Raw genomic sequence first — 13,386 nt, 5'->3', positions numbered from 1 at the left:
AATCCCACATGAAAAATACCGGGTGTTTCAGCAAAGTGAAATTTCGTTGCAGTTGGCATTGAATACACTGCTTGACTACAACTTCATTTACATTCCACATGTTTGTTGGATCTGCAATTTTTTTTTTTTTTTTTTTGTGAATGTGTTTTGTCGCTGGACGGAGGGGAGCAAATGCCAGGCATAGTGTTCTCGCTCTGCCTCAATTGTTGTGCTAGCTGTTTTCATGAATTCACTAGAGGTGACTTCACCCATGTAAACTACCTCTGGCTGGTGCGTTAAGGTGACGTCTTAAAACATCCTCCCTCTTCACACGATTTCAAGATGGAATGATGATGCGATGCACAAATCTTGCATTCATGTCAACACAGCTTCTGATGTCAACGTGGTACAGGAGCCCACTAGCTGGTGCTGAGGCATCAGTTGTGTGAAGGGTAGTTAATTACAGCCAAAACCCCACACCAACACAAGGAACAGGTTTAACAAGGGATACATTTTTAATGCTCAGAATGCCCACCGAGATTTGAATCTCTAAGTGCAGTTAGTCATACCAGAAGGATCAACTAAATCTATCCCAATCCACCCGTTACTGCTGCATTTTCTTTATGTAGTACAAGAACATTTTACTATTCAAATGTTTGAAATATTACTGTAATGCTTCAGTACTCTTGTTCTCTAATATTCATGCATTAAAATGCTTTTGCAAGCAACTGAACTGCACTGCTGATGTGTGTACTTGTCTATGTAGGGACCATAAATTATGTTTTCATCTTCATATGATGTGACAAATAGCTAAGGTGATTTGAAAACCACATACTTTCTTTTCTCTAGCCCAAACAAGGCTATCCCCCTAACCCTTTCAAATAAACATCTGGCTATACAATACGTTTTGTTGTATTACCAGCATGGACTAAAATCCCCAATGGGCTCAAATAAATGAAGCCATCTTACATGCGAGTTCTTGGAAGCATAATATGGTGTCACTGCAGAAACAGTTGTTAGACAGCCTCTAGCAGGAAAATTTCATGTCTCAGCCTGAACCATATCATTGTTGCAATTACTGATGATAGCTAGAATGCAACTGACAATTATCTTGTTTATGGTGGCCAAATTATGTGATCAGTGTAAGCCAACAGGCCATGTCTGCATGCATTAAATGACATTTGTATCAAGCAGAGAACAAAAAATCTGACTGATTTAATAAAATCCACACAAGAAGCACCTGCAGAGCATGGAATGGCGGTAGCAAAATAAGATCATTACAAGCATTACGAATAACACTAAATACATGTCACCAAAATTCCAGAATTAAACTTGCCATGTTTTGCACATTTTTAAATATACAGCATAGAGGAATTACACATTCCCAACAATAAAGATCAACATAGATGCCTCGCATGTTTACAGGAACATGAGAAGCAATCTCACCTTAGAAATCACACACAAGACATGCCTGACGATGTTTCTGAATCACTCATGCCAAACTTCTTATGCGAGATTGTAAGAATCATCAGATATGACTTAGATATTCATACAACAATGCTTGTGTACAATCATGTGGGACAAATACTATTTTGAATATACAAAAGCTGTTGCTTGTCTTGTGCATGGGATCAAGGGTTGCGCAGTAACACAAGTGCATGACAGTTGCACATTCAGAATATTGGTGCCTGTGGATCACGTCAAAAATTTATACATGTGGTTTATTGAGTGCAGTGTCAGTACAAACGGCCGTACGAAACCTGCCGAATGTGTTAAAATGCAGAATACAATATGAAAGAAAATGACACGTGAGATGGCATAATGTTGTGAATGAGTCGTGCGAAGGTAACATTCACTTTTCAAACTTTTTATGCGCACGACACATCTGTAAGTTCGACCAAATGAGTAGACTTAAAACGATAATGCAAAAGTGCGCATTGTGAAGAAATGCCACCTGGTCCGTCAAACACAATAAAAGCGCTCGTCAAAAACAGGCTTGTATTGACTGAGCCATATCTATTGCATGTCCGGTCGTAAATAAAATAAAAAAGAAGAAATCGATACAGGAACACGGCAGTCAACTTAAACACTGGGCTTTCGCAAGGGGGTATATTTCATACGAGCTTTCTTCACGACCGGCGGTTTCGCAGCCTCCGCCTGCTGTGGCACGGTCTCAGGACTCGACCTTTTCAGGCTCTCCACAGGCGTGCTGCTTTCTTGTCCGGGTTCCTCTCCTTTCTCACCACTCGGCCCAGGATTCGAGGCTGTCTCCTTACCCTTGTCGTCGCCTTGGTGCTCCTGCCTTTTAGACTGCTTGTCCACGAGGGAGGAAATAACCTCAAGTTCAGAGAGAGTCCTGTCAATCAAACTGCCGATCATGTTCGCAAATTCCGGCGACTGGTTTTGGTTCCGGAGCGATTCGATCGCACTGGGCCACTGCTCCAGCGCGTACAAGGACTTCCGGAAGGAACTGTTGGTAATTTGTTGGGATTTGGCCGCCGATCCTTCGCCCTCTGCCATGGTGACGCCGTGTGGTTTACAAATCCCTTCAGCTTCTGTAGCGAGAATTGGATTGAAAGCCTGAGGAGGCGAAAGCTCTCGAGTCCCGGTTTGCTGCAGCTGCTCTTCGGGGCGTTTTTCACAAGATTCCGCCGCCTTCACACAGGAAAACCATCATCGGCAACAAAACGACATCTGCAACATCTGCCACAACATACACAGCGTTTTCTTTTCGGGGCGACTTCGGCTGGCCTCTGGATTGGCCTTGTATGGCTTCATTTTAACTTGTTTTAATGATGTCGTTGTCGATAGGTTAAAAAAAGCTTACGCTAAGAATAATTGTTTTCATAAGCAAAAAGAAAATATTCAGTTGAAAACATTATTCTAATTTACAAAGTATGCTTTTGTTTAACATTTGGTAATAATAATGCATACTCATTTTCTGGTTTGCAAAAACAAGAACAGTCCACGAGGGGGCTTCTCACTGGCCTTCTGCTTCAGATTTGTTAACATTAATTATAAACAACTGCGCCTCGCATATGTTTGTGTTGCATATGCGAAGGTTAGAGCTTCTATTCTTCCTAAAGCATCGCTAACTGCCAATACGGATTTTCATCTGTTTAACTGTGGCGCTGTGTGACCCAGCTTTAGTAGGTGTAAGCAGCCATTTTATCATCAGGGTGTTTTCCTTTTTCGCGGAAAGTTGGTCACCGCCGACTCATCGCGGCCGAAATGACATAACGATAAGGTAAGTTCGCTTCCTGTACGAACACTCCTGCGTCACTTGCGCTGCAAAATACTTTAAGAAGCAGCTTCGGTACCTGTACATAGTTCTAATGGTAATAGAAACCGTAAACACGCACGGACCAGTTCCCGTGCGCACCCAATGGGTTGAGCGTCGAGTTATCAAAACGTACTAAGGGATTCGTGATCGTCACTGCTTCGCATCAAGCCGTATTCTTTCAGAGCTTCTGAAGAGTTCGTTGACGCTCGTAGTGACGTGAAAAAACGTTCGCCGCTAGCAGTGAGCTGAGGAAATGCGTACGGCTTCGTTTGCCGGATGTAAATACGTGACATCTTTTCGTGCTCTGTGCGGCATGAAGGGTCAGTTCGGCCTAAAAGTGCGAAATCGCAAGTGCGTAACAACTTCTTTATTGGACTGTTGACGCGTAGGCAGCCGCTTGGAGACATTGGTCATCTGTCAAAGCTTCGTCTTGTTGGCGGCCACGGATGTGTAACGTGTTCACAGGTGATCCTGCTAATCGCGCGTCATCTTTCGTTTCCTGCTTTTTATTTTCGTCCGTGTGGTGACGTAATAAAGTAAGGTGATAGTGCAAACGCTCAACAGGTACTATAGTCTTGTTATCTGCTTGAAGTTAGCGACGGAAGGGGCAATGACGCCGAGTAAACATAGCTGCGGCAACACTCCCTGTATGTCCTCATAGATCGCCTCCGTGAGCGTTTCGCACCGCTTCCGGATAAACTGGCCTTCGTCAGTATGGTATGATTAGTTGCAAGAAGTATTTCAGTTCTGTGTGGCTTGTCGTAGGATGGCATTGACCCTGCTATTTTAGGTTATTGTTTTGGTTCCGACGATGCATGGTTCTGCGGCCTTGAGTGTTACTGTGTGTTTCGATCGAGGGTGGCAAATCTTCACTTGCGAAATGAATCAAGTGTCATCGGCGATTCAGCGCTGTGCTTGACTGGTTGGGTACGTTTTCAGTTTTCTAACCTGGCTACTGAATTTTGGAAGCATATTGGCCTCGTAACTTCGTTAGGATAATGCACACATGGGATTTGCATAGAGGGTAACAGCAAGTAACGTTCAAACTTGCAGGTCTGCAGGAATTGTTTGAACACATGTCAAGTCGAGTGTCACCTTTCATACGGTGCACCATTTATGCACAATGTTCAGCGGATATTCACTCAAGTATGTTCTGATTGATGGCTTATAATGTGCCGTACAGTTAAAGGGACTGCCTAATTAGTATTTACCGTAAGCTGCGCCGAAAGGAAGTGCTTGATGCCGCAGATCTCTAAATGCAAAAAGAGGCCTTCTCCTCAAAAGTAAGCTGCAGCCAGTCTTGAAATACTAATTTGATGTTCTCTTTGAGAGTGGACCGTACTAAACATTTTTCAGCTGATCATGTATTGTGGGGCAGTAATTGCATGCAAAGTGAGGTTGGCATTCCACATATTGCGCTAACATAACATTTGATTTGTTGTCGCTGCCACATGATTTCAGGTGTAATTTTCTGTGCCATTCTGAGGCATTAGATAAACTTGACAAAGTATTTTTTTTTCCAGCTTTCTATTATGTTGGCACTTATGCTGCTGTGGTCAAAGGATGTACTAGGCTGGCTTATCATCAATTTTGACACATGGGTGCTGGATAAATAACAGCAGCAGTATTTCTATGGTATAAATGTAAAACTTCTTGCGAAACGAAATGCAGCTGTTCGAAAAAAAACTGATTAAATACTGACCACGCAAACAACTTGTGGCTGGCTCCCTTAAAGCAGCATTTCCCACAAATTAATCAAATAGTGTGAGAGTTATGTTCAGTGTTTTTCTCACTTAGTGTGCAAATCCACTCCAAAACCACTGGGATAAGTGAGCAAACCATACGTATGCGTGCAAGAAACACATGCAATAAACTTAACACTGGGAAATCTTCCCGAGATATACACGCGCACTCTGCGCCACCTAACACAAATAATCAGGCTCTCTCGTGACCCTCTTCATTGTGAAGAAGGGACCCGTAGCGGGCCTAAAATGCCAGTTATGTTTGTTTTCTTTCAACCTTAGGCCGTTTTATTTTGACCATATGTATAATAGGTGTATGGGCAGGGGCATTTGGAAAAGATGTGCTGGAAGGATTGGCAATAAACACTGCACACTCGAAAACGATAGTCAACAATGATAGTGATAATTACATTTTGCTGTGTTCTTTTTCACTGAAGCCCATGTCTATGTGCAGGCAACTTGCAGGTTGAATGCACCGAATGAGCAGGAACTTGCACGTCTTTCTGGTACCTTTGCAACACATTTCTAGGCAAGTTGTGCATATTGAGAACACTGCAGTATGACAGCATGCAAAGCAGATTTCTGACGAAGTTTCTGCCGGCTTAGCAGTGTCTTGGAAGTGCACAGCTGACCTCTGACCCTAAAACAAGTCTCACATCAGAAGCCTTCTACCATGTTGCTAAGAGCAATGTTTATCTAGGCTTGGCTATTAAGAGGGTGAACTACTGAAGCTTGGTTCCAACTATTCAAACTATTCACCAAACATGGTGTAAATAATACTACATATACAAATTGACATGACTGTAAGAGCACATTGATTACATCTACTGGCAAATCTGCATTTTATTTTGAAGAGGTAGTTTTTCTTTAAGTAGATTTAGCTGACAGATATTTTGACCGGAAGCACATTACTATTTTGGTATTGTGCCATCAGTCGGAACAGAATTGTAACTTCAATGTTAGAAGTGTGTATTGCATGTTGTGATCACAACACATATAATGTGCCAAGAATGCAGGAAGTAGCTTAACTGTATGCTGAACCGAACACACTAGTCTGACACTTTTAGTCTTCAAGCTTTGCTGTCGTCAATCCTCATATACATTGAGTTTAGGTGGTCGAGCTGAAGTATCATCAACTGGGCGACTTAGTGAGGTGTCACAGCTTTTTTGCCATGTCAAGTGGTATAAATGAAAGCTTATTCCTAGTGATTGTAGTGATTGTAATTATTTTCTCTTGCATGAGCCAAGTGTAAACTCGGTTTTAGGAAGGACCTCGTGCATTGATCCCTCTTTTCACAGAGATATGTGCCGCACTTGCCACTGATCCTCTCTCTGCACTGAAGCATTTTGCATGAAGACTACGCTTTTGTTGTTAAAGAAGTTAGCGTAACCTATGGCATGCCACAGTGCATGGTGCTGCCGTAACTGAGCAGTTTGGTGAAGAAGTCAAATGACACTAGTCATTGTTTGTTGTCTGTCATGTGTAGCTTCTGAATGTCACACAGATCTCCGGAGTTTTTTTTTTTTTTTCTATTTTTCTGTGAACAATTCAAGTCTGTTTACTTACTTATTGTTTTACTTTCAGGGGCACACACATTAGTTAGTACACATCTTTAGTTGCGTGACTGCCACCCTAGGAGCGACAAGCTGCTGTCGCCAGCACCATGCCTCCGCCACCACCTCCCCCGCCCCCGATGGGGGGACTGGGGCCACCTAAGCTTGGGAACACGATGACTACGCCAGACCGGTCTGCCCTACTGTCACAGATTCGTGGCGGTGCCGCGTTAAAAAAAGCAGTTACCAATGATCGGAGCGCACCTGTCATTGATGGTAAGGCATCCACATTCTTTTCGTATGTGCACTTGCCTTGCTCTTTACAGATGTAACTGTTTCATACCGTGCGTGCCAAAAAAGAAATAAAAAAATCGCAAACAAAGTTGTGGGAATATCAGCAGTGAACTGCCTTGTAATGATATGGCTGCTTCCATCAATCTGTGTAATTCAGTATTCATAATGGCAGTCGTCTACAACATGCAGAAATAAGTTCGAAACAAGTTATTGGACTTGAAAAATTTTGCACTTTTCATTTCGCATACAACTAGCTCTCACTCTGCAATGCCGTAGATCTTTTATTACCCAAGGTCAGCAACATTTGAACCCCCATTGTCGTTGTCATCATCGTCAGACCTACTACAGGTGTCTTGGGTGGCATTTTGGGCTTTCCTTTAAGTGGCCTTGTACAATCTTTTCTAATTATTTCTGCGGTGGCCTTCAGGCAACTATATATGTATGCCACTGATGCCAACCTAATGGATTATTTTGCCTAGATCTAGGGATTATCAGCATTGTCTACAGATGAAGGGAACTATCTTTGGAATCAAGGGAATTTTAAAGACATCAGCAAGGGTTATTGACCTCATTTCAAGTTGCCTTGTGAAGTGCATCCGGTGAAAATGTGGCTCGATGCAAGGCACATCGGCATTGTTAAGACCCTTTGGTGTAAACCTGGCCTGTCGGCACAACTTCTGCCGACTGACTTTGCTAAACAAAGTAATTATGGATTCGCACCAACTAGCCCGCCAACGCATTGTGCTATTGCAGTTTTTCATTGAAGCTATAAGTCAAACCCTTGCAAAATTTACATCAAGGAACCAGCATATGGAAAGGCTGGAGGCATGAAGTGCATGGCTGCTTGGAGCAACAAAGATTACCCACTAGCTTCTCCACTATCTGGCCATATTTTGTTAAAGCATGTTTTAGTGAGCATTCATTCTGAAGATCCGAGCGTGCAGTAAAGTCAAAATGATAGACCTTTGACACTTGCTGTGTGGCTGTGTTACTGCTCCTTTCAATTCCAAAACTTTTGCTGATGGGATAAACATTTACCTAAAAGGGATCCTACAAAGATTTGCTTAAGGAAAGCAATGTACTAGAGAGAGTTTTTCGTGTGCATAGGGCACCAAATTATGCATAGATAAATTTTCAACCTAAGATAATTCACGAGACTGAAGATTTCAGAAAAAATTATTTTAACCTTGCCAGGCCAAATTTAAGCTTGCCACTCAAGAAGCCAAATTTGTCCAATTGTTTGAAATATTTGTGTTGTATCTTTATGCGAGAGAACTCAATTAATTGATTTATTATGCAAGAGCTTCCCTAAATACTTGCACACAAACTGTCTGAATGCACTGGAAATTGCATTTTTTTATTCTACATGCTTTCAATGTTTCATCACACTGCAAGTTCATAAATTGTCTCAACCATCTCATCTCACTTTTTGATTAGTTAAGCATAGGTGTGATTAAAAGTTGACAACTATGTTGATTTATGTGAGACATAGGATTCCATAACGTCCAGGCAGGATTACACTGTGACCTGATCTATAAGGCACACATCCTGCATTTTACTGTATCGACACTGCTGTCCTCACAACATTGTGATTCACCCCACTTTGGCACCTCTCACAGACATCAAGCTGGAATACAACTTGGCACAAACCTGCATTTATCCGCATAGTAGGGTGTAGGCACCAATACCCTATTCTGCAGTGAAACTGACAATATCGTTTGGCTCAGTTCCTAAGAGGAGGCCAGGTTGCAGATGCTATGAAATCATTGTCAGCTTGTCACAGAAAGCATGTTTGCTCACGAGCTCCGTCCACAGAACCACAGCATGAAAACTCTCATTTAGCATGCACAATATGTAGCCCTCTCATGTAGCATGCACACTAATTAGGGCACCTGGCAAGCATGTGTGAATTTAGTTGCTTCATTATAGTCAAGTTGTAGTGACAGTAAAGACCCAAACACCACGAAAACTGTAAGTTAAGAATCTAGCTCTTTATTGGGCGATATTGCGCCCAGAAAGGCAATCAACACTCGAGTCACAACAATACTAGGTTGTCAAATCCGATAGCACGAATTGAGTTCGCCGCTATTTATACCTTTCTCACTATATATTCCAGATTAATTGCTTGTGCTCACGTACATTCTAGAATGTACAGCCGCATTCAATATGAGCTGCAACATGCAACTTCTTTGGCACACGCTCTCACTTGCAGCTCATATTGAACGCCATTGTACAACACTTTTTGCATTGCATGTGCAGTCCGATTAGACAGGACCCTTAGGTCTACGAATCAGCAACAAAATTAAAGAAATTTTGGATCCAGTAGCATGTCTTGCGCTTATATCAGTGATAATCTTGGGAGTAGTGGTCATGGCATAAAGTGCAACAATGTTTTCCGGACAGTATGCTCGCTAAGCTGTGAATTTGGCTATTTGAATATGAGAACCTGCCATAGAAATGCTCAAGGAAACTAAAACATTACCAGAGAGCAAACATAAAGCACATATTTGCCCAGGACTCCAAGGGCTACTGTACTCTTTCACCAACTACACAATACCATTTGCCCTTTCCTCATTTGGCTTTGCTGTCAAGGGAATCTGATCACTCTGTCATAAAGCTCCTCTTGGATACTTATGCAGCATTTCACAGTGAAGTTGTTGAAATGGTAGTTTCCTGTTTTCATGCGGTGAAAGCCAGCGTGCGGTGATGTGCTCGGTATCAGCCAGCTACACAACCTGTGTCACAGTCCTGAATTCTTGCTTTGAAATGTAGCTATCTGTGATTCTAAACTAAAGGTTACCTTGTGTATACCTCATTGAAATAGGCAAAAGCTTGTTTGCTAGGTTTTCTTAAATGGTAATTCGTAATTTTTTTTTCTTGCACTGCGTTTTACCAGCTAGGTGTTTGTACGGCTGCAGCGGTGGAAACTGATGGCATGGTCAGCAACACAGTTTGCGTGGGAGCCCTGCATGAGTATGACCAGAGCGTTGCATCGCTAAGAAGTCGGCTAATAGAACCCTAGTACTTAGAACTCACTTATACGGCTTCACTGTCTTTGACGTATTGCTTGCTTAAATTGGCGTGCAATTGTTGGCGTGTCAACAATTTTTGTTGTGTTTCTGCCATAGGTACCAAAAAGGGAGGCTCCTCAGCATCATCAAACAGCTCTGGAAAGCTGGCTGCTCCTCCTGGGTTGGCAGGGCTGTTTGCTGGAGGCATGCCAAGGTTACGACCTACGGGAACTGCAGTGTCTGGTGAGCCCATTTGTTCACTGTGCAGCAGTCCTGTGATACTCCCCTGATGTACAGGGATTCACTTTTCTTGCACTCATATTTTTTTCCTAAATTGAAATTGTGTTTTCTGCACCTGATATTTATTTATTTTGTAAAGGAAATTTATTACTGTTAGTCGTATTTAAGAAGCTAGTGCAACAACAAGTCTTTTTACCATCAGCTCGCAGTCGACCGTCATGTCATAGCAGTTACAGTGCTTCTAGCACTACTTTCATGTTCTTCATTACAATTCATTACAATTTATTTAACTACTTACTAACTTATTTGAATCACAGAACCAGTACCTGCAAATAAAAGAACTAGAAAATGTATTAGAACAAGCGTAAAACAAGCAATTAAACATGACATTCAGATATTAACAGCCTAATTATCAAAACAAGGCACAGAAGTACAAGGTAAATAACTGGCAAGAACACAAAACAATGTTAAACCCTGACAGCTACTTATCTCATCCTAAAACAAAGAAGCAACTTTAAAATGCTTGTAGAACGGTGGAAACCTCTACAGGCAAATGGCATGCGTGTCTGATCACGTGGCGTGAGTGGGGCTAAGGTAAAGGTTGTGTATCTATGACATTGATGACATATGAAACGCCAGATGCGTTTTAGTTGCACATCGATCGTGCTATGTAAATGACCACCAGCACTAGAATAACAGTAGGAACAGAATGCGATGACTTGTGAGAGCTGACGTTCTCCTGTTTGAAGATCTTGATTTGAAAGAAATGAATGTCATTGCTCAAGTGTCTACCTTTCCACTGTTGATGTAGAGTACAGTTCACTGTTAAGTAAAACACCCCAATATGCGGCTTTCACTTATATGATGCTCTTGCAGCAAGTTCCTGCTGAAGCTATGTAAATGCACTGCATTCAGGCATAGAAAGGTGTAAGTGCCACCAGCGGCAAGTCATCAGCTGCAAAGCGTGGCGATTGCATAATTGCCAGAGGGAAGAATTTATATGTGCTCCACAGTCACATGTTACCTTTAACAGTGGACTGCACAGTACAGTCGATTGCAAGTGTTGTTGGTGCGCGGAATTTGCAAAAAGTTTAAATCTTGTTGCTACGTTGCCACTCAGTCTGGAATTTAGGCAAGCAATATGGTAGTCATGTGGGGAAGTATCCTCTGCACCTTTGAATATGAGGGCGGACACAGAGGCTGTGACAGACTTTAGTCTTTTGCTGGGTCTCTGGCCTTAAATTAATTAAATTCTGTGGTATTACGCGCCAAAACCATGATCTGGTTATGGGGTACGCCGTAGTGGGGGACTCCGGATTAGTTTGGACCATCTGGGGTTCTTTAACGTGCACCCAATGCATGGTACACGGGCATTTTTGCATTTCGCTCCTATCAAAATACGGCTGCTGCGGCCAGGATTCAATCCCGTGACCTCGTGCTTAGCAGCGCAACGCCAAAGGGTCTTGTGTGCTGAAAACTTTCATGGTTGGTGTGGTTGGTGAAGGGGGTACACGTACATACCAGGAATGTTTGTGAATGCTTTCTTTACGTACTATCGACCAAAAAAGTTTACGGACCAAGGGATCTGACAAAAAGCTCAATATCTCTGTAACTTTAATACGCAGCCTGGTATTCCCATTTCCAGCCTCTACTGGTATATGCGAACAACATTGTGATATACGGTTTTACTGGCTACATTTAAAGGCTGCTCAGATATTTAGCGTTTTCTGAGGTCCCGTGGTCCGTAAACTTTTTGGGTCGATAGTACATATAAGCATGCAATGGAAAAGCAGTTGATTTTGTTTAAGTATGTGTCAGTTGCAGAGTGCACTTTTTTTTTTTTTCATGCTCTCGCTCACTTTTACATATTCCTGCCTCATTGGCTGTTGATGTCGGTCAGTTTTGTCAGTGATCTTTCCTGACTGGTGTTAGTGGTAGAGTGAGCAGGAGTCTATGATCTTGCTGCGTTGCTGCCATTAACTCTTCCTTATTAAAGGCCTGTATGTTTTCACTTAACCCATTCTACTGAAAATTCAAGAAAAAAATCCATAAGTGCAAAATAACCCTACATAATGCCAAAATTTTCATAGTATAGTCTAACTAAGATATATCGAATCTGAAAGGGATTAAAAAAAAGTTCGATGTATAGGTAATTCTATATAAAAATAAAAATTTATACAAAAATTTTCAAGGGGATATTTACTGCTGTTCAATTTACACAATAATTCGTTATATGTGGGTTCTATATATCTGGGTTTGAATGTAGTCTAATCTTATTCAAGATATCCTTAAGGGCATACTTTGGCCTGTAGGCCTTTCATGCTCTGATAACTTCATTGGACAGGTAATGGTTGGTTCAGAAAATTAGATGCTTAAGCTTAGGGACATGAACAGATTATTCAACAGATTGTGGTTCTGGCACGTAAAAACCCCACAATTAAATTAATCAGACTATTCAACCGTATTTGTCTTCACTTCCAACATTCTAGGTAGTATTTGTTTGTAAGTCTTGCTTTTCATTCTGAGGTGATGCACAATAAGGAAGTCACAAAAAAATAAAATAAGAAATTGGCAGTGCAGTTTTGAGAATTTGCAAGAGCTTTGAAGAAAACTGCACAGAGACCAGATGTTTTCTTTTTCTTGTGCTGGAGGACTACCATATTATTAAGTGAATACATAGGTCCTTCAATTGTTTAAGTGCCTAAAACCATGGGAAATATATATTCCCTGTAGATGTCAAAGGGCTAATATGCATGAGGAGTCTGGTGCGCTTGCACAACAACCTGCTTACTGAGAACAAGTTGCCTAAAACTCTCATGCAGAGTCCAACTCTTTGTGGTACTGTATTGCTTGCAGTGTTAAGTGCCTGTTCTCATGGCTTCTTATAGGTGAGTGGACACATCTGTGTGCGCTCATTCCTGTTTTCAAGACCTGTTATTGCTGGCGGACTTGAGATATGATGCGCGAACCACTGGAATAATGGAACATGTTCGTTGTTCTATCCCTAAGAGAGTTAGTAACTGCCCAGCATGGCTGTGCTTGACTGGTGCTTTGAGAAGAGATAGAAAGCTGCGCCTACAAAATAACTACTTCGATGAAGCTGCTGCACGGCACCTAGAGATGTAGAGCAGCTAGGAATTTTACTTGGTCTCGCTCATTCCTTCTGCTGGGACTGAGCCTCCGTTTTGTACATACATATAATACATTCGATTGGTCACTTCAGAGCAGCCTTATTACATTCGACAAAGAATCATTCTGGCTCTGTTAGCACTATAGGAGCGTA

The 13,386-nt window shown here is 41.9% G+C and overlaps 2 protein-coding genes across 2 annotated transcripts in view; one reads left to right on the top strand and one right to left on the bottom strand.

The window, feature by feature from the left end:
• Positions 1-470: 470 nt before the first annotated feature.
• LOC119440603 (uncharacterized) lies at positions 471-2,652 on the bottom strand (the record flags this gene model as incomplete). The annotated part of the gene is made up of 1 exon (XM_037705500.2): positions 471-2,652. A coding segment is annotated over one exon (591 nt), but the record flags the coding sequence as incomplete, so codon positions are not given.
• Positions 2,653-2,951: 299 nt separating this feature from the next.
• Positions 2,952-13,386, top strand: part of LOC119442276 (WAS/WASL-interacting protein family member 3-like) — a 35,290-nt gene continuing 24,855 nt past the window's right edge. The window contains exons 1-3 of the mRNA XM_037707092.2: positions 2,952-3,226; positions 6,590-6,834; positions 9,981-10,106. Coding sequence (XP_037563020.1) covers positions 6,669-6,834; positions 9,981-10,106 — 292 coding nt within the window. The 5' untranslated portion in view covers positions 2,952-3,226; positions 6,590-6,668. The remainder of the gene's footprint in view (positions 3,227-6,589; positions 6,835-9,980; positions 10,107-13,386) is intronic.

Source organism: Dermacentor silvarum, chromosome 2, assembly GCF_013339745.2.
Source record: "Dermacentor silvarum isolate Dsil-2018 chromosome 2, BIME_Dsil_1.4, whole genome shotgun sequence".
Classification (NCBI taxonomy): Eukaryota; Metazoa; Arthropoda; class Arachnida; order Ixodida; family Ixodidae; genus Dermacentor; species Dermacentor silvarum.
This window is presented reverse-complemented; position numbering and strand designations above follow the sequence as displayed.